Source organism: Pinus tabuliformis, chromosome 1_1 (genome assembly GCF_031772625.1).
Source record: "Pinus tabuliformis cultivar Carrire ecotype Pingquan chromosome 1_1, CPIR1, whole genome shotgun sequence".
NCBI classification, from domain to species: Eukaryota; Viridiplantae; Streptophyta; class Pinopsida; order Pinales; family Pinaceae; genus Pinus; species Pinus tabuliformis.
In genome coordinates, this window is record NC_142297.1 from 98926213 (window position 1) to 98951955 (window position 25743).

General features: G+C 42.1%; 1 protein-coding gene across 5 annotated transcripts in view; it reads left to right on the plus strand.

Moving 5' to 3' along the window:
- Window positions 1-25743, plus strand: part of LOC149211839 (carboxyl-terminal-processing peptidase 2, chloroplastic-like) — a 375331-nt gene that overhangs the window by 88033 nt on the left and 261555 nt on the right. For all 5 annotated transcript variants that reach the window (XM_089391602.1, XM_089391601.1, XM_089391598.1 and 2 more), the window contains 2 exons: window positions 1539-1621; window positions 1970-2178. In XM_089391602.1, coding sequence (XP_089247728.1) covers window positions 1539-1621; window positions 1970-2178 — 292 coding nt within the window. The remainder of the gene's footprint in view (window positions 1-1538; window positions 1622-1969; window positions 2179-25743) is intronic.

Here is a 25743-nt window from a genome sequence, read left to right on the forward strand (position 1 = left end):
GATCCCGTTACATGTTGGCGGGTCCAATACCGTCAACAGTGCCTCAAAACATAAGTGTATCAAGGTGGGCCATATTTAATGAAGCAAGACATTAAAGTACATCACACAAGTCATACCTTCAATTGTCTTTCTAGTTTAAGACTTGTAAACTAATTTGCCCACTTAAGTATGGGAGGGTTATCAATAGGCCCTATTAGGTGCTTCTGACCTCAAGCGGAGGAACAATTCCTAGGCTGACCCATGAATTAGAAGGTGCAAGTGAAATGATTTGGGGTTTGACTTCATGGAGGATGCCATTGTGGTGTACCATCTATGCAAACAATGTCCTTGAGTAATATGATGTGAAGAGGGAGCATTCGTGGGCCCTGAGTTGCCCCTTTTCTCGTCCTATTTATACCACCCCTTGAGTGTGCATGGAAAGCTTGGGTTACAAGCTTTAATGAGATGCACCAAATTCCCCTTAAAGATGTAAGTTTATTGCTCATCAGGGTTGGGACTTTTAATAGTTCATTTTATTTAGATAGATCATGATATGCTAGGAACTGGGTGAGGGCTAGTGAGGGGGGTAGAGATCAGGTTAGGCTTTTGTCCATGCACCTGCACTTTGTCCTAGCCATTTTTTCCTTTTTCAAATTTCCCTAAAGTGTGGCTATATAGGCTCTAATCTTTCTTTCAGCTGCTTCAACCTCTTAGAGCCAAGTTTCTGGGACCTTACTCAAAGACATGGTACACAGGGGCCAACCAACAAAATGTGAGCAGTGAGCAATCAACTTGAAGGGAAGTGATCAATGGGGAAAGGGCAGAAAATGGAAAACATGGACAATAGAGGGACATACATCATCAATCAAGCTCTCCTATTTGTGCCCCTCCTAGATGGTGGAAAGAAAGACCTCAAGGAGGGTTACACTGGACTAGGGGCGGAAGATAACCACCAAGGTGAAGCAGGGAAACAAAGATACAGTCAAAAGTGGTCAATTTATCCAGTTTGACCCGTGCTCCATACTAGAATGCTGCAAACTATTAAAGGAAAGCACTTGATACAAAAATGGTTAGCTTACCTCATATTTGAAGACCCACCTTCATTGGGTGAACTGGCCAGATGAAAGAAAATTACTGACTGGAGAGTGGCTGAGATGAAACTGTGGGTGGCTATCTGTGGATCAAAGTGACTGAAATTAAAGCTTACACCAATATAACACCAGGTAGGTAAAGTAAAAATGTTTTGACCATTGAAACAGTCGAGCAGAGGATTCTAAAGATAGAATGTGCTATTGTGAGTAATCCAGTTTCCAAATGGTTATGCTAGTATGGAAATTGAGGTTCTTATTGCAAATAATTGTTATGTTTTTCAAAAACATATTGATAATTGAAGTCTCCAGATGTAGAAAAAGGTTAATTTCAACTTATAAGTAAGTGAAGAAGTATTTGTTTTGGCATCTTAATGTTCCTCTATTTTCTGTGACATTTTCCATTAAGTCGTTGGATGTTTGGATTTTTCACATATATTCTAACTTGCTGCCTGTTTAAAACATATTCAGATGCTGCAATACGGAAGATGCTTGCAACTTTGGATGATCCTTTTACGCGTTTCTTGGAGCCAGAAAAGTTTAAGAGTTTGCGGGTATACACATTTTCCACTTAAGAGACTCATTTTGTACTGTGCATTTTTTTATTGTACTTTTTACCCTTATATTAGATTTTGTCAATAATAAATATCAGTAGATACATTATTGCAAGTAGAGGAGCAATTTCATTATCTTGACATGTTTTAAAGTAATAAATTAATACTTGTATTAAAGCGGAATGCTCTTTTAGAATGATGTGTGTGATATTTTGGTCAGAATTAAAATAGTAAAAATATTTCCAATTATAAATCCGATGAAATATGGGAAATCTTGAGGGAACTGTCATTATGGTACTATATTTGTTTGTGGTTTCTAATATGTATCGCAATTTGTTATGAAGGCAGTCTGGCACTACAGGTGCTCTTACAGGAGTAGGTTTGGAGGTGGGAATTGATATGGCCAGCAATGGTGTTTCGGCTAATCTTATTGTCATTTCTCCTGTGGCTGGAGGGCCAGCTGATCGTGCAGGTGTTATGCCTGGAGATAAAATCTTGGCCATCAATGGTACAAGTACAAAGGGCATGGGCCTGTATGATGCCGCTGAACAATTACAGTGAGGCTTCATTTTCTGACTAGAAAGTTCACTTTCACTTTTAATTTGTTCTGTTTCTCTAGATATGCTTTTCGTTATTGAAATTCCTTATTTTCCCAGAAATTGTACTAAATAAAGCAATGGACCATGTTCTACATAGAAAATGATTGACTGAAGAAAGTGGTATACCTGTAAAAACTTTTGCATACACCTATTTCTTGTTTACCCTCTAGCCAATGTGTATTTTATTACATCTATGATCTTATATTACTTTTTTTTAACCCTTAACTGTAATTTTGAGATTATAAATCTGCATGAGAAATGCAGCAGGGCATAAGAGATAAAAAAATGAGCTTTAAAGGCTGTGAGATTGAGTCTGTTACAGACCAGGCTAACCAAGAATGGGTCTGTTACAGACCATGCCATTCAAGATTCCACATGTCTTTCTATATACATTTCAAAATTTTCCTCAAATCTATATGTTTAAATTCTTCAAAAAGTTCCTAACAACAGACAAAATTGACAATTCATTTGATACTCGGGCTATGTCTTGGGAGTCTTTTGCTATAGGGTTCTGCTTGTCCTTCTGTCCCGTCTTATAGTCTGCTGGCTCATTGAAGTCTGGAAGCTCTGGATGCTCCTATTCACTGAGTTGGCTGAGAGGCGAATGTCGATGCTTCTTCTAGAGAGTTGCAAATTTAATTCTTCCAGTTGAGTTCTGACATATCCCAATTCATCTTCAATTCTGCGTAATTGAGATTTCTGTTGAATAAGCTTCTCTATGGCCACAATGAGGGAAGAGGCTAGTTGATTGTGATGTAGCTGAAGCCTCAGGATGCTATTTGCCACATCCTCTTTTTCATCCTGTATCTTATCAATAATCTCCAGCAGCCTTACATTGAAAGGGAAATGAAGAAGAATGACCTGCAGAGTAGAATTAGCAAAAAAAAAAATCTGAGGTGCAACACGGGTTACAAACGGCCAGGAGGGAGTCTGGGCCTTGACAAATAGGACAAAGATTCTTGAAGTCACTGAAGCGAACAAAGTTCCTTCTACAAATTAATTACTCCAAAAGACTTGGAATATCAAGATATCCATGAGGATACAAATATTATATATTAAAATGTGTGAATAAGAATAAGAATGAAATGATTTACAAATGAGAACGAGAGGCTTGCTTATATATCAGGCAAGTGTCTCTTCATGAAGAGTCATGTCTCATTTAGACATGCTTCTTCAACCTAATTACTAGTTAACTAATAATTATTTATGCTTATTATCATTTACATTATTTTACAATATTTATATATATTTTATTCGTTACATTGCCTCCTTCCTCAAAGAGCTTTGTCCTCAAAGCTTGTCGATGACAAAAGGCTTGATCTCTTTTTCGGCTTCGAACGTCTTTCTGTCTTGGAACAGTCATCTTCGTCGATACAAGCTGATATGATCTTCTTAGTGACAAACAGAATTGTCGCACTGAGAAGGGATCAGACCATCCCAGATTAATCTTCTATATAGTATTCTGATCACTGGAATTTTGTAACGACTTGTCAGCATAAGACGGAATTGATGTTACGTCATTATTCTCTGAAACATTAATTTGTTGTCTATGGTTTGAATGGTCCTGATACACAGCTTGGTTGATTTGTCTATTCTCATGATTCAGATGCCGATATAAAGTTTTTAGATTTTCTTTTGGCGAAGATGTTGTTGAATTGGTTATGGAACATTCACTTGGGATGTCCATTGTCTGAACTGCAACATCTACGTGTGTCATTTCTTCAACTGACTTGTCTTCTTGAGTTGTCATATTCACTGGATCGGTATTCGTTCCCTTATTTTCAACTTGAACTGTTGTGACTGGAGATTTCGATACTTCTTCTTGAGTGACTTGTTCCAACTTATCTTTTAATGCTTTCTTATCCTCCTTAAGTTTCTTAGTTTGATTGAGCAGACTTTGATTATGGTTTCTCAGACGTAAAAGTTCTTTGGTTTTTGATTCATCAACCTTATTTTCAGTGTTTTGAATTTTAAGTTTTTCCTCTTTTAGATATCTGATTTGTTCTAATAAATTTTTATTAAGGTTCTTTAAACGCAAAGTTTCCTCATCTTGCTTTAATAAGTGCTTCTTGAGTTCTTTCTTTGTGATTTTAGTCTTCTTCACTTGTGTCAGTAATTTTTCGACGTGGTCCTTGATACGAGAAATTTCTTCGTCCTTTTCCATTATTTCTTTGTAATGTATATTCACAAGATTTTTATGTTTGCGTTCTAACACTTGCTTTGTTGAATTTTGGTTATTTTGTCATTCTCTTAGTCTTTTAGCTGCACTTTCTTGGTACATTGGATAACATCATTCTGTGGAAGTGATGATGGATGTAGAGAATGGAAGAAGGAATCCATTCTCTTTCTCTCCTCACCCTGTTGCTCAATTATTGTAATTAATTGTTCTATATCTCTTGCGATTGATTGTTTTTGTTCCCTACTTAGGGATTCCATATTTTTTCTTTTTCTTCACTTCTTTTAACTTTGTACTTTGTATGGAATTCCCTTTTTTTTTATTAACTTCTTTTAATCTCCCCTTTTTTTATTTTATATATATTTCCAATATTCTCCCTTAATGTGGATTGTTAAAAACTTGAATACCCTTTTATTAAAAAAGAAATACTCCTTTATATTGTTGCCCTCTATATATGTATGTATTTCTTTATATTAAGACCCCTTTTCAAAATAACTTTATTATCTTATAATAATAATAGTTTCACTTCTTTTTTTTTTAAATAATAAATTGGTCCCTTTTTCATATACTTAATTACTTCCTTGATAAATTTTTAATGTAACCCCATTTAATAATTATTAAGGTCACGTCTTTTCATATGACACGGTCACAATGTTAAAATACCATAGGCTATTACCATGGGTTGTTTTAAAACCTTCGTTAAAATGTTCTCCACGTAAAAAGTAAAACGTATTCCTTTTGTTTTTTGTTTTTGTTTTTTTTACTTTTTAAAATACCATGGGCAATTACCATGGGTTGTTTTTAAAACCACGGGCTTCTCCACGTAAAAAGTTTTAAATATACTTGGTATGAGATTTTGTATCCGTTTTGTTTTTTCTTTTACTTTTTTTCTCTTCTTCTTCTTTTTTTTTAAATTTTATTTACTTATATACATATATATATATATATATATATATATATATTTTTTATGTTATGGCCAAAGGCCTAGAAAAACGGAGAAAAGGAGAAACTCCCAAATATTGAGCAAAATGCTTCAATTATACGGCAACAAGGTTGACGAATTTCGATAGCCAAAGACTTGGATTGGAGAACGAGCTTTGCTCTGATACCAAATGAATTTGATGGTCAAGGACCTCGATTGGAGAATGAGCTCTGTGCACCGGTTAAGCAACCTAGAGGACCGAACTGCTCTGATACCAAACAAAGCGAACAAAGTTCCTTCTACAAATTAATTACTCCAAAAGACTTGGAATATCAGGATATCCATGGGGATACAAATATTATATATTAAAATGTGTGAATAAGAATAAGAATGAAATGATTTACAAATGAGAACGAGAGGCTTGCTTATATATCAGACAAGTGTCTCTTCATGAAGAGTCATGTCTCATTTAGACATGCCTCTTCAACCTTATTTCTAGTTAACTAATAATTATTGATGCTTATTATCATTTACATTATTTATATATATTTTATTCGTTACAGTCACCATCATCTTCCTCATCATCCTCATTTCTGTCACAATCCTCTGGGCTAGTACTGAGAAGCTCTGTGAACCATAATTGAACCAACATGTTTGTTAACCTTCTGAATGCATGGACATGATAATGGATGCGATGAGATGGGGGGAATAAGCGGGAACAACTGCCATATCTGCCTTGAGGTCACGTGAGTACATGCCCTTCAACAACCATGCAGCTGGTGTCACATTCAACCAAATGCTTTGATCCTTGGAGCCCTTTATAAATTTGTTTGGACTCTTGAGTGGTGTTCATTGTCATTAAGGGATAAACAATTGGACTTGTGCTCATTTACCAACAATCTGTCACTTTCCTAGTTGGACCCCTTGCATTGCTAATTGGTCAGCCACCATGTTGTTTTGCTTTAATATGTAGAAGGCTTCAAAATGCTCAAACTTATGTAGCAAGCCTCTGATGCTTAGAAGGGGAGTCTTCAGCCTCAGATTGTCAGGGGATGAGTCTTTCTGCAAGTAAGAGACAAGAAGGGAGCAGTCCCCTACTGCAATCAACCCAGATATCTTAATGGATAGAGCTTCGAGAAGGCCTTGTTATAAATTGTAAGCTTCTACTTGATTGTTTGTAGCTGAACCCAGATTCCAAGAGTACAAAATTTCTTGAATTTCTTCTAGGTGACAGATAACCTCACTCACTCTTGCAAACCCTGGATTGGATTTTGAAGCCCCATCAAAGGAGAACTGGATGCTGTTGACCTGGGAGCCATTCAACAAATTCCTCCTTTGAGAGCCTAAGATTTCTAGATTGCTTTTCTTCAACTTTCAATTTATTTGTTCCAACTTCCTGGAGTGTGAAGTTGTTAATCCAGGATTCTTCCATCTCATCCAAATCCCGGGGGGAAGAGAAATAGAACATGATAGACTTTATTGCTTCATCCAGCAAGAGAAAAGCCGTGATTGTAATCCTCAAAGGATTTGAGAAGTTGTTTTGAAATATAGCTCTGTTTCTAGCCAACCAAATTTTCCAACATATAATCTTGGGAAGGTCCCACCAAATCGTTATTAAAAAGAGATTTCCCAAGCAAGGAGCCGACATAATGCTTCTCCCAAGCATAAAAAAATTGAGTAATTCTCACGGGCCAGACAATCCTGCGTGAGATATTTTTTAGAGCAAAGTCCCAAACCTGCTGGGAGAACTCACATTCCAGGAATAAGTGGTTGATTGATTCCTCTTGTTACAAGATACATCTGGAGGGCCCTCAAATTCCTCTTTTGCAGAGCTTTTCTACTATCAAGATTTTTTTATGAGCCAACATCCAATAGAAAATGTTAATTTTAGGTAGACTATCAACATTCGATAATGAGATCACATTGTTGAAAACAAGGTTACTTGGGGACGGGAGTGGGAGCGTGCAATGTTCCTAAACAGGAATGTAAGTGATATACAAAGCATGCAAACAATCCAACAATCAGAAAAATGAAGTATACATTAAGCACCCATGGAAACACTAGAAATAGAGAATTGCTCAGCTATTTTATTACTTCTTCAGGAGCAAATACAATAGTAAAATAGAATGGTGCACTTGGGCTTGTCTCAATGGAAAAGCATGACAAAACCCAGGTGAGAAATGTTGAATTGAAGGCTGCTACAACTGCTGCACCAAACTGAACTGCGTTGCCCCAGAAAACTGCTCTATCTGCTGACTTCGAAGGGTTGGAATCACTGCTTCCCGTGCTAAGAAAATTATCAAATTTTAGCTCCTTGCTCCTTGGCCTAAACCATGAAAAACCCACTAAGGAATTGGCCAAATGTTGACCTCAAACTTTTGGCCCAAATTCCTCTTAGCTCCTGTAGTTGGGACCCCTATTTGACCCCTTAGATCTGCCCAAAAAGTTCTATAAAATTAGGAGTGTGATCCTTGCGCAAAACCCAGAAAAACCTTCAAAAATTGACCCTTCACAGCGTGGCCCTCCTCCAATTTCGAATTCTGTTGCTGTGACTGATCCTGTCAATCTTTTCTCTCCCAACTCCAACAATCCTTCACAAATGGCCCTCCAAGTGATCTCCTACTTCGTCCGGTCAACTTCAACTCTACAATTCCTTGCTCCAACTGCCATGTGAGCCTAGTGATGGCTCTTTGCACTGGCCCAGGTAACTGTAAATCGGATTGCTAGGACGCTGGATCTGCTGGCTCCAAACTCGCAAGAAAGTTTGGCCCTTTGCTTCTATCCCAATCCACTAACTCTCCCGGCAAATGCTTGATCACTGATAGCTCCAAACTCCCCTTGTGTATTCTCCAGCTAGCCAAAAATACACTCTCCTTATTGTGGCTGAATGGTAGCGCTGTAACACACTCTCAGAACTCCTGAAATACTTATGGAACTGCCTCTCTAGGGCTCTCTAGGGTGGGCACAAATGGTCCCCCGAAGTAGAGGTTGAATCTCTCGCTTGAGAGATTCGTGGCTAAATAGCCGGTTGACTCAGCTAAACAATAGAGTGAACAATCAAGTAATTTTGATTGCAAGGTGTAAGAATGAATCCAAAATGAGCGCTGCTCCCTCGTTATAATTCCTTGGGCCTCCCTAGCCTCATGTGGGCCCCTCCATCCACCTATTTGACTTTCCCTCCGAGCTCTTCGAATGGGCCAATTCGAACTCCCATGTGGGTGGCCCCCACATTCCAGTAGCAACCAAATAAAGTCGAATTGCCTCCTAAGTCCCTAAGTCGAAAATGATGGGTTCTCTTCCTTAGCCAAAATTGTGCAAAATTGTGTAGCAGCACCTTGTTACAAATTTGTTTGAGAAGGGACATGACAATTCTCCCCTCCTAAATGTTGCTTTCCCTCAAGCAACCTCACAGCTAGGTGCTCCAAAATGTGCTCACCCTCCCAGGTGGCATCCTCATTCGACAAGCTCTTCAAATGCACCAAAAATCGATTGTCCTCAAGCAATGCATGAGCAATCAACCTCTCTAACTATTGCTCGGCACTGTCACTGTAAAATGTGCCAAGGTCCCAGATGTGCCACTGAATAGTGCCTGACCTCTGCACTGTCCTGATATGGAAGAATTCTTCAGACCAGGATCCCAAGCAATCCTGTCCAACATGATACTCCCCTCGCTCCACTCACTATCTTGCCTGGTGAAAGTACCAAAAGTCCCCAGCTCCATCAGTGACTCACTAAAGCCCAATGGAAGATTTGTATGATCTCCCCTTGTAGTAGTCGGCGCATCCCTGAAGGTTATTGAGATGTGAAGAGCTATGATGCCCCAGTTCCCTGCTAGTCCCAGCGTGGTGCCACCATGTTGACGCTGCGCTACTCTGACTATGTCATACTCCCCATTGTGCGCAGTCAATATCCTCCTCTCCTGGAACTCAATGGTGGAATACTAAAAGAGGCAAGACACATACTGCTTGGGCATCTCCATGGCACCCGGGCTTACCCATCCAAATCTAACTCTGAACCTGTGCAACAACAGAGAATGCCTGCCTCCCCATATGATGAAACCCTTTGTGAACCCCCATGTGTCATCCCAAGAGCGAATTATATCACTCTCTACCACAACTCCGCTCAGCACGAGTGATCTATCTATCAACTGAATCCCTGCATCCCATAGCCAGACGTGGTGTAGCATAGCCTTGTCAACTGATGGAATCCCTCTGCCCCTCGTCTCTAGTCCCTGCATGTGATCACTATATAGGCTCCATATATCATGGGCTAATCTGGTGCATGCTAATTTTCCTTATGCCTGCCACTGTGTAGTATCGACGATTGCTGGAAGCCACATGTGCCAAAGAGCTACCCCCTGAATGCAACCAAAAGATGGGTATCTGATACTCGTAATCGACTTAGGGTATGTGGATCCTTTTTGTCCCTGCCAACCATCTCCCCTGGGTCTGCCATCCGTCCTCTCGATAATGTGCCAATATAAGGTCTAGAGCCCAGACACATATTGGGAAACTATCTCAGTCGTAAACGCCATCCTCTACTCGTGCTTGGTCCCGACATGACCCGAGAAAAGAGTGACACATGTCTCCCTCAGGACTAGATCCCTAGACGTAGGCTCAATGATGAATGATCTGCCACCCATGTAGATGATCACCTCATTCCCCAACCTGTGGCTATCAACTGACTCTCTAACCCAATGCCATTGCTGAAAACTCTCCCCCTAGTGCGCTGAGTCTCACCCAAATATCTCATGTGAGCTCCTTGTCCCCTATGGCTCATGCCCAAAGTGCAAAAAGTCAACAGCAAAATTGACTGCACCTGTGAGGGAAGTAGAAGAGGGTCAGGCGTGTGAGTCCCCGGGGATACCATCAAGTATCGTTCATCTGTGTCCCTGTCAATCCTAGGTGAACTATGCCCAAAGGTATGCCTGATGTTTCCGTCCAAGGGTTTCCTTAGAGGAAACACTCCATAAACTTGTTTTGTAGCACTATACACCCCTGCATGCCACCGATCATCCCAGTACTCCTGGACATGCCATTGTACACCATGGCCTACCCCTGTACACCGCTGGATACCCTTGGCTATGGCTATGCCATCCTGTACTGGCCTAGGTCCCGCATGTGTCACTGTACTTGTCACTCCCCGCATGTACTCAATGTGATGTGAGGCACTCCCACTCCACAGCGCAATCCAACATACTATGACACACCACCCTGCATCTCCATGCTCCTCTGCAGGCCCCTGCTCCTCGCTCCATAGCCCGCACACCACTGGATGCTATGGCCTAACATTGGGTTTGTATGCATCAAACTACATCCCTCTACATAACACTGGATGCTATGACATAACTTTGTGTAGTCCTGTGTACCACTGCCCATTGTCGTACCACCCTGTAACATAGAGTATCCTGCATGGGCCAAAATTTCGACCTCTCTGCTAGTACACCCCCCATGATGGGCTACATCCCCCCATCTGCTCTGAAAGACTTGAGCGGCCCGACTCCCACATGCTAATGAAAATGACACTATTGCGCCTATCCTCAATAGCCCCTACGCCCCATATGTTAGTAAGAGAGCACTCTCTCCATACAATGCCCTGTCTAATAACCTGTTGATGCCACCTCCTCCTACCAGCTCCTGCCAGAGTAAGCTAGTCACCCTGTGACTCCACACATCGTCAATATGCTAAGACAACTCATGAAATCTGTCTGCTCGCCTGTCAAACCATCCTATCAGTAGTGTTGACTGGGGCTCTGATGAAGATCTAAAAATGTGGGTGCACTCAAGCGTCAAATCCATCCCGTAGCTACTACCATCACCTACTAGCTCTATGATGTGATGGAAGATCCCACCTGGATCCCAAAAGTAGTCCGGCCCTCAAGTCCCTGTGGTAATCCATGGCCTTTGCTGATATGTGGCTAAGGATGTATCCAACTGCCTAACTTGCTCCATCGAGTACCAGCTCAGTACCTCTTGCCATCCAATCCCAAAGGAGAGATTGAATGTGTAATCCTCTATGGAAGGAACAAGCCCTCCAAGCTGATGTGGTATCATGCTCAACTCAGTCTTGCTAACCTGTCCACCTCCTCGGGTACATCTAGACAACTTGGCCTCCCTCAATCCAACGCATAAGGGTGGGTTGATAATGCTATAGACCCCGCTAGTGGGCCTCTGAAGTGCACTGTGCTGAAAACCCAACGCGTGACCTCTATGCTTCCCCTCATCAATGGCTAGCCCAAGGGATGGCTGCACATCCTCCTCCATCGCAGGCTTGACATGAGCCTTCGACTGCTCCTCCATAGGCAACCCAATATGCACGATATGCTCACCAGATAGCTGTAGGTGATTGTTGTGATACCACTGTAATGTTCCTAAACAGGAATGTAAGTGATATACAAAGCATGCAAACAATCCAGCAATCAGAAAAACGAAATATACATTAAGCACCCATGGAAACACTGGAAATAGAGAATTGTTGAGCCATTTTATTACTTCTTCAGGAGCAAATACAATAGCAAAATAGAATGGTGCACTTGGGCTTGTCTCAATGGACAAGCATGACAAAACCCAAGTGAGAAATGCTGAATTGAAGGCTGCTACAACTGCTGCACCAAACTGAACTGTGTTGCCACAGAAAACTACTTTGTTTGCTTACTTCGAAGGGCTGGAATCACTGTTTCCCGTGCTCAGAAAATTATGAGCTTTCAGCGCCTTGCTCCTTGGCCTAAACCCAGAAAAACCCACCAAGGAATTGGCCAAATGCTGACCTCGGAATTTTGGCCCAAATTCCCTTTAGCTCCTCTAGCTGTTGGTTGAGTTGGGACCCCTGTTTGACCCCTTAGATCTGCCTAGAAAATTCTATAAATTTAGGAGTGTGATCCTTGCCCAAAACCCAAAAAAAACATAGAAAGGGTTTCCCTTGGTTCCAACCTTCAAAAATTGACCCTTCACAGCTTGGCCCTCCACCAATTTCGAGTTTTGTTGCTGTGACTGATCCTATCAATCTCTGCTCTCCCAACTCCAGCAATCCTCCTCAAATGGCCCTCCAAGTGATCTCCTACTTCTCCCAGCCTCCAGCTCTACAATTCCTTCCTCCAAATGCCATGTGAGCCTAGTAATGGCTCTCTGCGCAGGCCCAGGTAACTGTAAATCGCACTGCTAGGATGTTGGCTCCAAACTCGCAAGAAGGGCCGGCCCTTTCTTCTAACTCCCCCGGCAAATGCTTGATCACTGATAGCTCCAAACTCCCTTTGCGTATTCTCCATCTAGCCAGAAATACACACTCCCTGTTGTGGCTGAATGGTAGTGCTGTAACACACTCCCGAAACTCTTAACATACTTATGGAACTGCCTCTCTAGGGCGGGCACAGATGATCCCCTGAAGTAGAGGTTGAATCTCTCGCTTGAGAGATTCGTGGCTAAACAACCGGTTGACTCAGCTAAACAACAGAGTGAACAGTCGAGTAATTTTGATTGCAAGGTGTAAGAATGAATCCAAAATGAGAGATGCTCCCTCCTTATAACTCCTTGGGCCTCCTTAGCCTCATGTGGGCCCCTCCACCCACCTATTCGACTTTCCCTCCAAGCTATTTGAATGGGCCAATTCGAACTCCCATGTGGGTGGCCTCCACATTCCAGTAGCATCCAAATAAAGTCGAATTGCCTCCTAAGTCCCTAAGTCGAAAATGATTGGTTCTCTTCCTTAGCCAAAATTGTGCAAAATTGTGTAGCAGCACCTTGTTACAAATGCGTTTGAGAAGGGACATGACAGAGCGGAAGTGAGGAATGAGAGCAGAAGCGGGAGTGGGGAGTGACATTTTCAAAAAGCTCCCTATATTTTTATATATTTTGATGCATATATGTCAACAAAAGCATGTAGAATGATGAATTAGATATAAAAAGCATAAAAACATGGATTGAATCATATAACATTAATCATCTAGAAGTTATAATCTTTATCAACCACGTCCACAAGTTAGTAACATACAACATATCGAGTCTCATGATTCATCAATCTTAAAGTTTCAAGCTTTCAAAATTCAATATATAACATTTATCATCATTGATCACTAAGGTTGTAACTTGTACTTGCGACCATTACCAAGTAACCGAACAATAACAAAGTATATCTAACATGAAATGAAATGTTTCAACTTTCAACTTTTATGAAACATCATATAATATATTCATAATTCATCACCAATGAGTTATAATTGCCAACTTCAAACTTCAAATTTAAATTGTCATATATTGTTGACCAAAAATATCATAATAATTAAAAAAGAGTCAATAGTTATAAAAACTACTAGAAATTAGAAATACAAGTAAATACATTATCTGCTGCTAATGCTTGGGCCTCTTGTTATGAGAAATATCTAATTTCTGAGAAGGTCGTGGTGGTCTACTAGGAGTCTCCACCTGCATAGTCGGACGACCAGAACCTGAAGGTACATGACCTCTACGTGAGGATGCAGGCACATGACCTCCAAGTGAGGATGTAGATGTAGATGGAGGTGGCGTGTAATGTCCGTGTCCCCATAGGAAGCTTATGATGAAGTCCGCTAGCCTAAAGTGGTTCCTGCAGACTAAAGCAGTGAAATAATTAATAAGGGACTTAAATTTGCCTAAGGAGACTTTATTAAAGAAGGAGAAAGGAAAATATTTCCTAGGCAAGTTGGATGTCACTTTAAATTTATAAAGTGGAGTATCCTAAAGTGACTTTATAAAAAGTGAATTTAATAAAAAGAAAAAAAATAATAAAGAGCAAAAAGGGAAGGTGATGATGAAAAGACAAAAGGGAAGGCGAAAGTGGAAAGACAATCCTAAACTCAATAAAAAAGGGAATTGAGGAGACTCTAATTCATTCGTGCATTGTGTGAGTTTGAAGAGAGAGCTCTTGGAGAGAGTGGAAAGAGGAAGCTGAGGGCTTTGGAGGCCTAGCTGCCATTGTAGACTTCGGTGTTGCAACGAGATCCCTTATTCTGGATATGAGAGTGAAGTCATTCAAATTTCACCATTGAGCTTCAATGGAGAACGGATTTTTTGAGAAATATTGAGGTATTTAAAGCTTTATCATTGCTTTTATGTCCTTACACTGTATTTTCCCATTTCTTATGATAGGCTGAATATTTTTCTTGGGGAAATTGAACAACAAAGATGAATATGAGCCAATAGAAAGAAGTTGAGTGTGAAAATTCCTGAATCTAACACATCAGAAACCCCTACTATAATTTCTGGTTTACTATCTCCTACTTGTTCTTTACAGTATCAAGTTATTTAATTACATAAACATCGAAGTAAACACAAATGCAGCCTTCACAGATATACAAATAGTGCATTGAAGTAAACAGAAATAAGAACACAAGGGACACCATTATTTTTGGACAATCGTCCCTGGAAAAACCCAATGCGGGAAAACCAGTTCAACATATATGAGGGTTTTATTATTAAGCAAATTTTTGAATACAATTAGGGTGCCAGAAATGACTCATCCAATAGAGAATGTCCTCGGTAGTAGTACTTCTATCCGAAGACAGATATTTTGGTAAATCAGCAACCGGATGATCAATCCCACAGTGAATCCGACTGTTCCTTGTGCTAGATAGCGAAAGCTGCTCCAAGCACTGGTATGGAACTGCGTCACCCTCTTTCGGCTATGCGTCAGCTAATCTGCTCCCAGTTTTCCCCACAAAATCTCTCCCAACGCTGCCTCTGAAGCCCTCTACGACTTCTGTGTCAACCTCTGCGGCTTCTGCATCCTATGCGTCAGCCTCTACGACCCTTTGCGTCCTCTGCGTTGGCTCTTACAGCCTCTACGTCAGCCCTCCTAGGCCTGCGCTATCTCTCCCTGCACTTCGCTGCCTCTCTGCTATGTATTCTTTAACCTCTTGCTGAATTGCCCCTCTCTGCAACTGATCACTTGCTCGAATTCTTCAGCAAACCTCGCCCTAGAAAATCGAACTGACTAATCTCTCTTGGTGTGTCTCCAACTGACCCTCAAGCCTCCTCTTATACTTTTTTTGTTGACAAATCAATGACTGAGATTAAGTCCCTAATCAACAACTAAGATTAGAACTAGTTTGATTCTCGTCACTTAGAACTTTCTCACCCATTTTATATTAATACACATTAATACTTTAATTTTCTTAAGTTTAGACTTAGGAACCCATTAAAAATATTAATTATTTTAATATCTCCTCATCTGGGTGGAATTTCTCCAAACGATTTCTGGGTGTTGGAGATCTGATGTGCCTTAGTCTTTCCACCAAAATTTATGGCTAGAGCACATCCAATGCCACCAAAAATCAACACTCCCTCTTAGCGAGGAATGTGCTCTAGTAATGGTTCACCATAGAAGCATCACACTGATCCTCTGCATCGGTCCTTTGTGCTAATGCTAGGCTCGCTGCCCCACATCCATTGCATTGCTGCTTCTTGTACTACTGCCCATGACACTGCCACTGCCACTGCTACATCTGCACTGCAACTCCCTCTCAACTTGCTGCATCATGCTGCCAATAGCCCTGCCACTGCTAACTATTGCACTGCAACTTAGTTACTGAGAAGTAAGTAACTGACTTCATCCAAACACTGACATTGTTATATATCTAACCTATAAATATATGATAATAGAAATAAACCCAAGAAATGATAAGATCTGAATATAGAAATGCTTCTTTATTGATCAAATCCTTAAGGTAGGGCAACACCATACATTCACTCTTTAAGGAAGAAGAACACTCCACAAGCCATATGCTTGTTCATACAATATTCCTTGACATCTCTCAATGGGGAGTCTCTAGTCTCTATATAGGCCTCATACATACAATACCATGGATCATTACCATGGTTCCCTTAATACCATCTATCTAATACCATGGACTTATTACCTTATTGCGAACTACTTGTGGTCCCTTACATGATACAGGTTAACCACCTTACTTATTACTATGGTCCATCCCATTATTACATTATTCCCTTGGGTACCTCCCTTTGTACCCCATATTATCCCCCCTAGGTATATTACATTCCACCCCCCTTAACATGTTTCATCCCCAAAACATGGGGAGAACACAAATAATAAGATCTACTCAAAAGAGTAGTCCACTGGTACCATGCACGTGCATTTAGCCATCTAAGAGAAAGGTGAACCCTCGATCTCGCTGGTGCCTCGCTCGCTTGAGATGGAAGTTGACCTTGGCAGCTCTTCTGTGTTGATGTGTGGTAGGTGGATCTTCGCTCCTCTCTATCTGTCATGTGGGGGTTGTTGTCCTTGTGGCTAATTCACTGCCATCTTGTTGGTTGTTTTCTTGCGAGGTGATGTGGGTGGTGATATGCTAAAGTTTTAACCAACGATGTATCTTTCTTTAATTCACCACCTAATGGAGCCTGATGGGTATCTGGTACTTGTTGTTATTTCTTATATTTCAATATTACTTCAACCACTGAGTCCTCCTTTGATGTAACATTTTCTGCTTCAGCCTCTACTTGTTTTTTTGGTACCAGGTTTGATGTTGGTGTGTGGTTTTCGACCATCAATGGTTCATTATCTGATATGTCAGTCCCTGGAACATCTTCTGCTTCAGCCTTCGTGGACTCTACCTGTTTATTGATGGAAATATCCTGTAATGTAATTTTCTTCTTTTTATACCAGAGCTTCAGGAATTTCTTCGGCACATTAATATTGATAGTACTCACGGATTTCATCCAAAGATATCCCAAAACCACATCCATGTTATCCAGATGTGAAGTATAAAAATCACCATGCAACACATACTTATCCATAGAAATCTTCAAATCCTTATAAACTTGAACATCCTCATCATCAACCTGTGTGTTTTCAATGTGTTTTGCTGGAACTTGCAATTTTTTTGCCAAATTAACATTGATAAAATTATGCTGACAACTAGGATTTATAGACACAACGATCTTCTCCTTCTGAATGAATCCATGAACCTGCAATAATGATATACCAGTAGAAAATAACCCCTTACATGTCTCATTCTTCTGTTTTCTAGCATGAGACCATTTGTCTAAAAGGACTCTTTCAAATTCTTCATCTGACAGTTGGGTCCCCTGCTTGTTGTCAAATGAGCACAACCATTTGGATGCCTCATCTTGGAAATTAAGCGGTACCATAGCCCTCCAAAATTTCCCATATTTGAACTTTTGTCTCTGTATGAATTCTTCAATAGTAGGGCTATCATCTTTTCCTGTAAAATATAACATCTCCATGAAGAGGGTTTGGGAAAAGCTCACTTGACGAAAATTTTAAATGGCCACAATTCCGTCAATATTGCTCAAAATCCCTATTATGACCTGTTTTCGGAAATGGAACAACCATTCTGCATCTTCCCATGTGGTAGAAATCCCGATCTAGGCACTGGAATTTCAGATCCACGCTGCAACTGTCCTGTCGTCACAAAATATTTCTGAAAAAAGCGCTGATTTTAAATCAACGATATTTCCCTCATCCGGACTCCGGTTCGACTAATTTTTTTTTGAATTTGGGTATTTTTTTCACCAAACAATCTAGATCTGCAATTAGATTCTACAGATTGTGCACTAGAACGTATAGATCTGCGCCGCAAACTTGCCCCCCCGAAAAAACGTCTGCACCACCACTGATTTTTTAGATCAGCGATATCTCCTTCATCCAGACTCCGATTCGGCCGATTTTTTTTTGAAATTGGGTATTTTTTCATGAACCATCTAGATCTGCAATTAGATTTTGCAGATTTTGCACCAAAACTTATAGATCTGATCTGCAAACTCGCTGCCCAAAAATTTCCTGCAAAAAATAAAAAAAAATTCTCTGCTTTGCCCAAGAAAGTGCTCTGATACCACTTGTTATAGATCTGAGCTAAAAATATATGAAAATACTAATATACCCAATAACTGCAAATAATCACCAAAAATAACATGATCTGAATATAATAGAAATGCTTCACTTTATTAATAAAACCCTTAAGGTAGGGCAACACCATACATTCACTCCTTAAGGAAGGAGAACACTCCACAAGCCATATGCCTGTTCATACAATATTCCTTGACATCTCTCAATGTGGAGTCTCTAGCCTTTATATAGGCCTCATACATACAATACCATGGGTCATTACCATGGTTCCCTCAATACCATCTATTTAATACCATGGGCTTATTACATTATTGCTAACTACTTGTGGTCCCTTACATGATATGGGTTAACCACCTTATTTATTACTATGGCCCATTCCATTATTACATTATTCCCTTGGGTACCTCCCTTTGTACCCCATATTATCTCCCCCAGGTATACTGCATCCAAACACTGACATCTGCACTGCAACTCCCTTTCAACATGCTGCATCATGCTACCCATAACCCTGCCACTGCTCACTGTCGTACTGCAACTCAGTTACTGAGAAGTAAGTAACTGACTTCATCCAAAGACTGACATCCCGGTCAGTTTGGAAGCCTCGTGATGCTGAAGCTACCTCAACTGCTATCCTATGCTCACTCTGTTGCCACTGTGTTGCTGCAAACACGTTTGTGCCTCTCGCTCTGCTGCAACCTCCACTGTGCAGCTACAAACTTCAGCACTCTAACACTGCCTTGCCGCCCCATCACACCTTGCTCCACCCGACACATGTCATCACGTTACTGTGATTAAGGGCTCCCATAACCGTATGTGATCCAAGAGTTTGGGTACCTCAAGGATCTTGTCCCTCTTCTGTAGTCCTCTCGACTACAACTCAATGTCTCCCCACCTCTTCTCTAGAGGCACATGTGCACTCATGGCACAATCGTCATCAGTTTCAACATCCTTCTCCGCCTTTGCTGGAGCAACCTTTGAGTTGGAAGCTTTTCCCTTGCCTTTCTTCCTGGGGCACTGAGATGAATAATGTCCCATCTTCCCACAGTTGAAGCACTTGACCTTGGAGATGTCCTTCTTCTTCCTCTTCTGAACCCCCTGCTGTCCCGTAGATGCTAGTGCCACATCCTCCTCCTCATCTTTCTTGACTCGAACTCTCTTACCACTACTCCCCGCCTTAGTCAACCTCCTGATCTCTTCCTGTCAAAGAGCTGCCCATATCTCCTCCCTACTAGGGAGAGTCGCTCTGCCCAAGATGCTTTGGACAAATGTCTCCCAGTCCTAAGAGACTGCATTCAGAGCAGTCCTGACCATAAACTTTGGATCCGAGGTAGACCCCACGGAAGTAAGTTGGTCGCGAGTTCCTTGCAACCTGAGAAGGAATGGATCTATCTCCTCTTCTTTCTGCATCTGATATGACCTCAACTGACTCTTTAATAAAGTCTTCCGCTGCATGGAAGAGCCCTGGTATAAGGTGGTCAGGGCCTCCCACATCTCCCTTGCCGTGTTCTTCTTAGCAATACGTGGTATGACATGATCTTTGATCCCGTCTAGGATCTTGCATTTCGCCTTCGCCTCGGCCTTCTCATACTTCTCATTAGCAGCTGGGTCAATTGGGATAACTACGGTTTTCAAGGCATAGTTGCCAGGATCCTGGCGTTCTAGATGACAAAATTGGAAGTCCCGTCCAATCTGTCCTGATCCCTAAAGCTATTCACTGCCATCTCTGCTCCTCTTGTTGTGGAGGTAAATCCTCTCTGCGGACAGAGACGATCCCTACTAGCCCAGATCGGGTCTAGCAACAATCAAACAATGCTATCACGCAAGTTCCTAATTGCAAATAAAAGGTGGATGAGGAGAACCTACTTGGATTCCAACGCTAATATTCGTAGAAGAGACGTCGCTCTCGTTCCTTTGCTTCGGCCGGTCACGATCCCCACGATCTCCGTGATTGGACACCTGCACATGCAAAGAACAACACGAATACAAGCATAAAATCCAATAGATGCAATTATATATCAGTCAGAAAAGATATAACTCAACATCAAACATAGGACAATGAGAGTGGAACCATAATGATAGTCATCTTTTATTGATAAATAACAAAGAAGAATACAACCATAGTTCTGACGTCAAATCCTCCTTTGGCTGGGTAGTCAGCTACACAAGTCTTGCAAAGCTTGTTGGGATAGGGAACAAGCCTCTCTCTCTTTGGGTGACAAGAATCTCCTCACTTAGATTTGGCCTTATGAGTGCAAAGAAGGCTCTTGCAGCTTCAAACTCTTGAACTCTTGGTATTCTCTATCACTATGCTGGAACTGGAACTACTAGCTTGCTCAAGGCATAGAGACAAGCTTTTATAGATAGAGAGGAAAGAGATAGGATCAACCACATTATTCATGGGATTGGCTTTATCACTTAGAAACTTCCATGAAAGGTGGCAAACCACTTCCCTTCTATGGAGATTCGAAGCCAAACCATCCTAGCTCAACATAGATTCAGTTGGTGAATGGGTTAAGGAGAACCTTCGGAAGCTTGTTCGTTGAAAACTTTACTCAATTCGGTTGGCGCGAGTGCGACTCTGAGACAGAGCGCCAATGGCGCGCCCTCTTTAGAGGATTTCCCTCATTGGCGCGGGCAGTGAACTGTGGACCCGCGCTAATGCAAAAAGAGCTGTTTTCATGGATATTTTGCAGGAGATGTCTTCAGGGCAAATGAAGCTCATACTTAGAGGAATATGATGCAAGTGGTTTCAGGTCATGTCACTTCTCACAGGTCCCGGAATGAGTCCTCCAGTGTGCGGGTGAGGGGTAACAGGGACGGTGACAAATGGTGACAAATTGCTGTGTAACAGATGCCCCCTAAAGCATGAGGCCCGAGAGAGAGAGGGGTGAAATGCTTTACAAGAACATGCGTGACTGAAAACACGGCCGCCGGAGAACCTGCGTAAAGAAGTACAACTGATATCTCAAGTACATGATATATGTGGTATGGGCGCAGCCATCCATAACAGAGTACATAATAATTTAGATCCATGGTATGGACGCAGCCATCCAGAGAGGATCGATAAATAGACTCAGGCATGGTCACAGCCATCCAGTGAATGAGTCATGTAGTGATCATAATAAGCCACAAATCGCAGCCTGGATTCCAACAAACAAAATCCAGGGTCTTGTGCTCCATCTCGACCCGAACAGAGTACAAGTTCAGGCATGCGAATACATGAGTTGGAGTCGAACATGCATGAACATCGTCTGATTACCAGTCAATGATGAAAACTGTTAACAGACGCGAGAGGTACCACCAATAATGACAATGGCCCTCAAGGTACTATAGGTACAATCTACGGCGTGCAAATCAATGAGCTGGCGTCGAACACGCGTAGAATCATTCGATCGGAGGCCAATGATGAAAACCTCTCGTCGAACACGAAGAACCTGCCATTGAGGCATGCAGGCTCCAAGGCACCGGAAGGGAGTCTCTAGATCAGCTTCCTGGATAATGAGTTGAAGTCGACAGGAAGTGACCTTGATCAAAGGTGGGCCATAGTGTTTCCCACATCAGTGACACGAGACAGAGGAAGAACGTTGTGGTGAATCAAAATTATGCGAGGTATCAGAGGGAGGTTGTAATTCTTCAGAGGTCAACTTCTCTTGAACATATCGGCGACACGACAGTGGACTTGGCAGTATTTGACATCAAATGAGCAGAGGTCATGGTGACAAGGCAACGAGCAGATGAGAGGTCAAATAGGATAACCCAAACCCACGGAGGCTAATGTAAAACAAGATGAGATGTCCCCACCCAGACACGAATGCAGACAAGTGCCATGTTCAAGAGCGACATATTGCCGGCACGAAAATAATTATGGGTCCATTTTCCCCACCATTTCTGGCGAGTACCCCAGTTATTTTTAACAAGCTCGACGGGGATAGCATATGCTTGTGAGCGTCATTTCGACGGAATCCGATGTCATTAAGTTTTAACGAGTCTGACAAAGGAAGAACTCGGCGCCTTTTCCTGTTTAGAGAGTCTGAAAAGACAACAGAAAAGAAAACTCCAGGGGGGTCCTTTTTCGTAAAGTTGTGTCTCCCGAGCCCGAAAAAGTATAAAACAATGCCCGAAAGAACCGCCCGACCATTACGATCGAGGAGTACTTTTCATATATAGTGATATCGACCTGAAAAAATAAAAAAGCGATCAACATCACGTCGTTTCGTAACCATTAACGAACCTGAAACGACAAGGGTCCGACGATCTTTTCGTTTTTACACGGTCGGAAAAGGGTTTAAAGGCGACCGCCTCTTATTCACGTTTAACGAGTCAAGAGGGATAACTCGGCGATCTTTTCATGTTTAGCGAGTCAGAAAAGAGCTGAAAGATGACTCCACAGTGACTTTTTCGTGTGTTTACCGAGTCCGAAAAAGTATAAAATACAACTCGTTTCACCATCGAAGTTGCGTAAAAGACCTGTCGCTGCACAAGAAGCAAGTGTAAAATCCATTTTCGACCAAAAATATATTAAAATATTCAAAAAAACAACTTTTTAACCCTAAATACAAGTCAAAAAGTTTATAAATATGGTGAAAATGTAAAAAATAGAATTACTTTTACTTTTTACCTCTTGCATAGTAGCAGTGGTCCATTTGGGGAGCGAACTTCGGACAGTGATTACAGCCAATCCGTGCAACCATTTGAGATTTCGCCAGTTCCAGGTAAGAGGCGCTTCCCTTAGCTTCATTTTCATACCCTTTTTATGCATTTTGTTCCCTGATTGAGCCTCTGCAAGGAGGATTTTAAAATTTAGGGCCGCGCCCCATTGGCGCGGGTATCCGGCACGGATCCGCGCCAATGGGGTGATTTACCCAAAGGTGCCGCGCTATTGGCGCGACTTGGCGCGACTGTTTCTAAAACAGTCGCGCCAACCGCGCGACCTAATTTTTACCTTGAATTTTCTCATTATTTTTGAAATCCGCCGGGTTTGTAAGCTTACCAGTGTTCAAATAATGATTTATTCGTCCTTGTGGGTGCAGGAAACAAGCAAAAATGGTGGTGGAATGGAAAGAACGGGAGCATGATGCCGTGGACGCCTTGGCCATCGAGGATGAGGGATGTATGAATGCTTTGAGAGACTGTGGTCTCAAGAAGTTCTTCCTCACATCTCATCTGCGAGCTCAGCCCGAGTTATTACAGTTCATAGTGGATGCTTGGGATGTTGATGACCAAGTATTTCGCTTACGGGACCAAACCTTAGAGCTGGATGTATCTGATGTGTACTTCATTACTGGGCTGTCACGGAGAGGGGCGAGCCCTATTTTGACCGGAAGCAGACCTTCCGGAGAGAAGATAGGTGAAGTGAAGGCTCGAGTGTGTCCAGAGGCACAATTTGGGAGAAACAGTGCCAAGGTGGATATCGGCACCATCCAGGACTTGGTTCTTAAGGTGATACTGTTCACCATCACGCGTGCAGCTGGGGTACAAGCGCCCCATGAGGCGAGTAAAAATCATCTGTTACTAGCGACAGAATGCCTCAGCCCCACCATCTTTGACTGGGCTACAGCGGTGACTACCAATATCAAAAGGCAGCTTACAAAGTGTAAGCGCGGAGAAGTGAAACAGTTCGGGTATGGCTCGATTGTGGTATCGTTCTTCCTGGAACGATTACCCCTCTTTCAGATTCAGGGAGCTGTAGTGGCTGATCCATTGCCACGAGAGCCTAGGATGGCTCGCTGGGCAGCATTGATGCCCAGAGGAGGAGGGGGCCAGCAGATGTCTTGGCGGCCCGAATTCTTCATATGGCTCCGCCGTCAGCTGATCGTGGTAGAGGATTGGCCATACGCGGGGACCAATTTCATGGGGGATCCAGACCTCCCACTGCCAGAGGAAGAGGAATGGGACGAGGAGTTAGGTATGATCTCTTCGTTTTTTTGATGTTTTATGTATTTTCATTTTTTTGTTAATACATGCATGTTCTGATGACAGTCGTATGTATATGCAGATGTAGGCCCAGAGCGACCAGCCGGCTTGTCTCCTATAGCGCGGAGGGGCCAACCCGCAGCTGACCCTCAGGCAAGGGGTGCTGTGGGGGAAGAGCTGGTGCAGAATCTCGAGGGACTCGCCCGAGGGATTCCGGGTTACGCTAGATTGGCGGACGTGCCTTTTGCATACCAGAGGCACACAGTGGGGGTGCCAACTCGCATCCATCGTCTGTTGAGACGCTTGGTGCGCGCGGTGACATGCTATCATGAGCACCACCGCGACTAGACTTCTAGGCTTTTTCATGCATATTTTTTGAGGGACATGTCGTCCCAGGATGTATCAGGATGAACATGTATTATTTTTTGGACTATGTAATGCACGTGGTGCAAAACTTTGCGACACACACATATATATATATACATATGCCTATGTTTTATTATTGTGCTTTTACATGCTTGCTTGTATAATGTTTTGATTATAAATTACGCAAATGTCTATTTAATACATGATTAGCCAATGCATCAGATAATGTGTTTAATTTCGTGGAATATGCTGATATGTGATAAAGTCAAAATTCTTTTCTAACAATTTAACACGTAAGTACAACCTTAAAATGTGACGGTCTCTGACGGAATATCGCCCATTGAGCTGATGGACGACAAGTTGAGAGTCTAGGTTAACAAGCAATGTACGAATACCAAGATTAATCGCCTCGGCTAATAATTCAATAATAGCTCTATATTCAACAACATTGTTTGTAGTACAGCCTAAACACACATCTTGAAGATCTATCAACTCACCGTGAGGATCGTAGATCACCCACGCCGCAGAGGACAAATTGCGAGTGCTACGGCAGGCACCATCAGCGAAACCAACATAAGGTGCACCCGACCTCTGCACAAGGAGCAAAAACACAATAAGGGGCAATCACGCCTTCAGACCAAAACTGAAAACATGAAAACACACACACACACACACGCATGTCTAAATTGAAGTGCATGAATCATGCATAGTACTTTTTCAAGTACAACCCATTGCGGGGTTTATCAAGAGGATTACCTTCGTAGTCAACTAGCTCATATGCCCCTTTCTGCAACACTTTCTTTACAATATAAGGGCCTAGCCACATGGGCTCGAGTTTGCCTGCCCCCAGCTTGTCATTTGCTTGGTCGTATAGCAGGACTAGATCTCCCTCAAAAAAGGAACGAGGATGGATGATATGGTCGAAGTGAGTCTTGACTCTCTTCTTTTGAGCTTCGATGGCTAGAGAGGCTAGGCAACGGGTGTCGTCCAACCGTTCTAGATAAAGAAGTCGTTCCTCTACCGGAGTAGTGTTGGGAAGCAACTCGACGGCTATTTTCAACGAAGGAATTTCACATTCTATAGGAAGGGTAGCCTCTAGTCCGTAAACTAGTTGAAATGGAGTGAAACCGGTGGCATCCTTCACAGAGGTTCGGTAGGCCCACAAGGCGGGAAACAACATCAGATGCCAATTAGACTTATGCATGTCCATAGTACGTTGAAGCATCGTAACCAAAATCTTGTTAATGGCTTCAACCTAGCCGTTAGACTGAGGATAGTACGGGGTTGAACT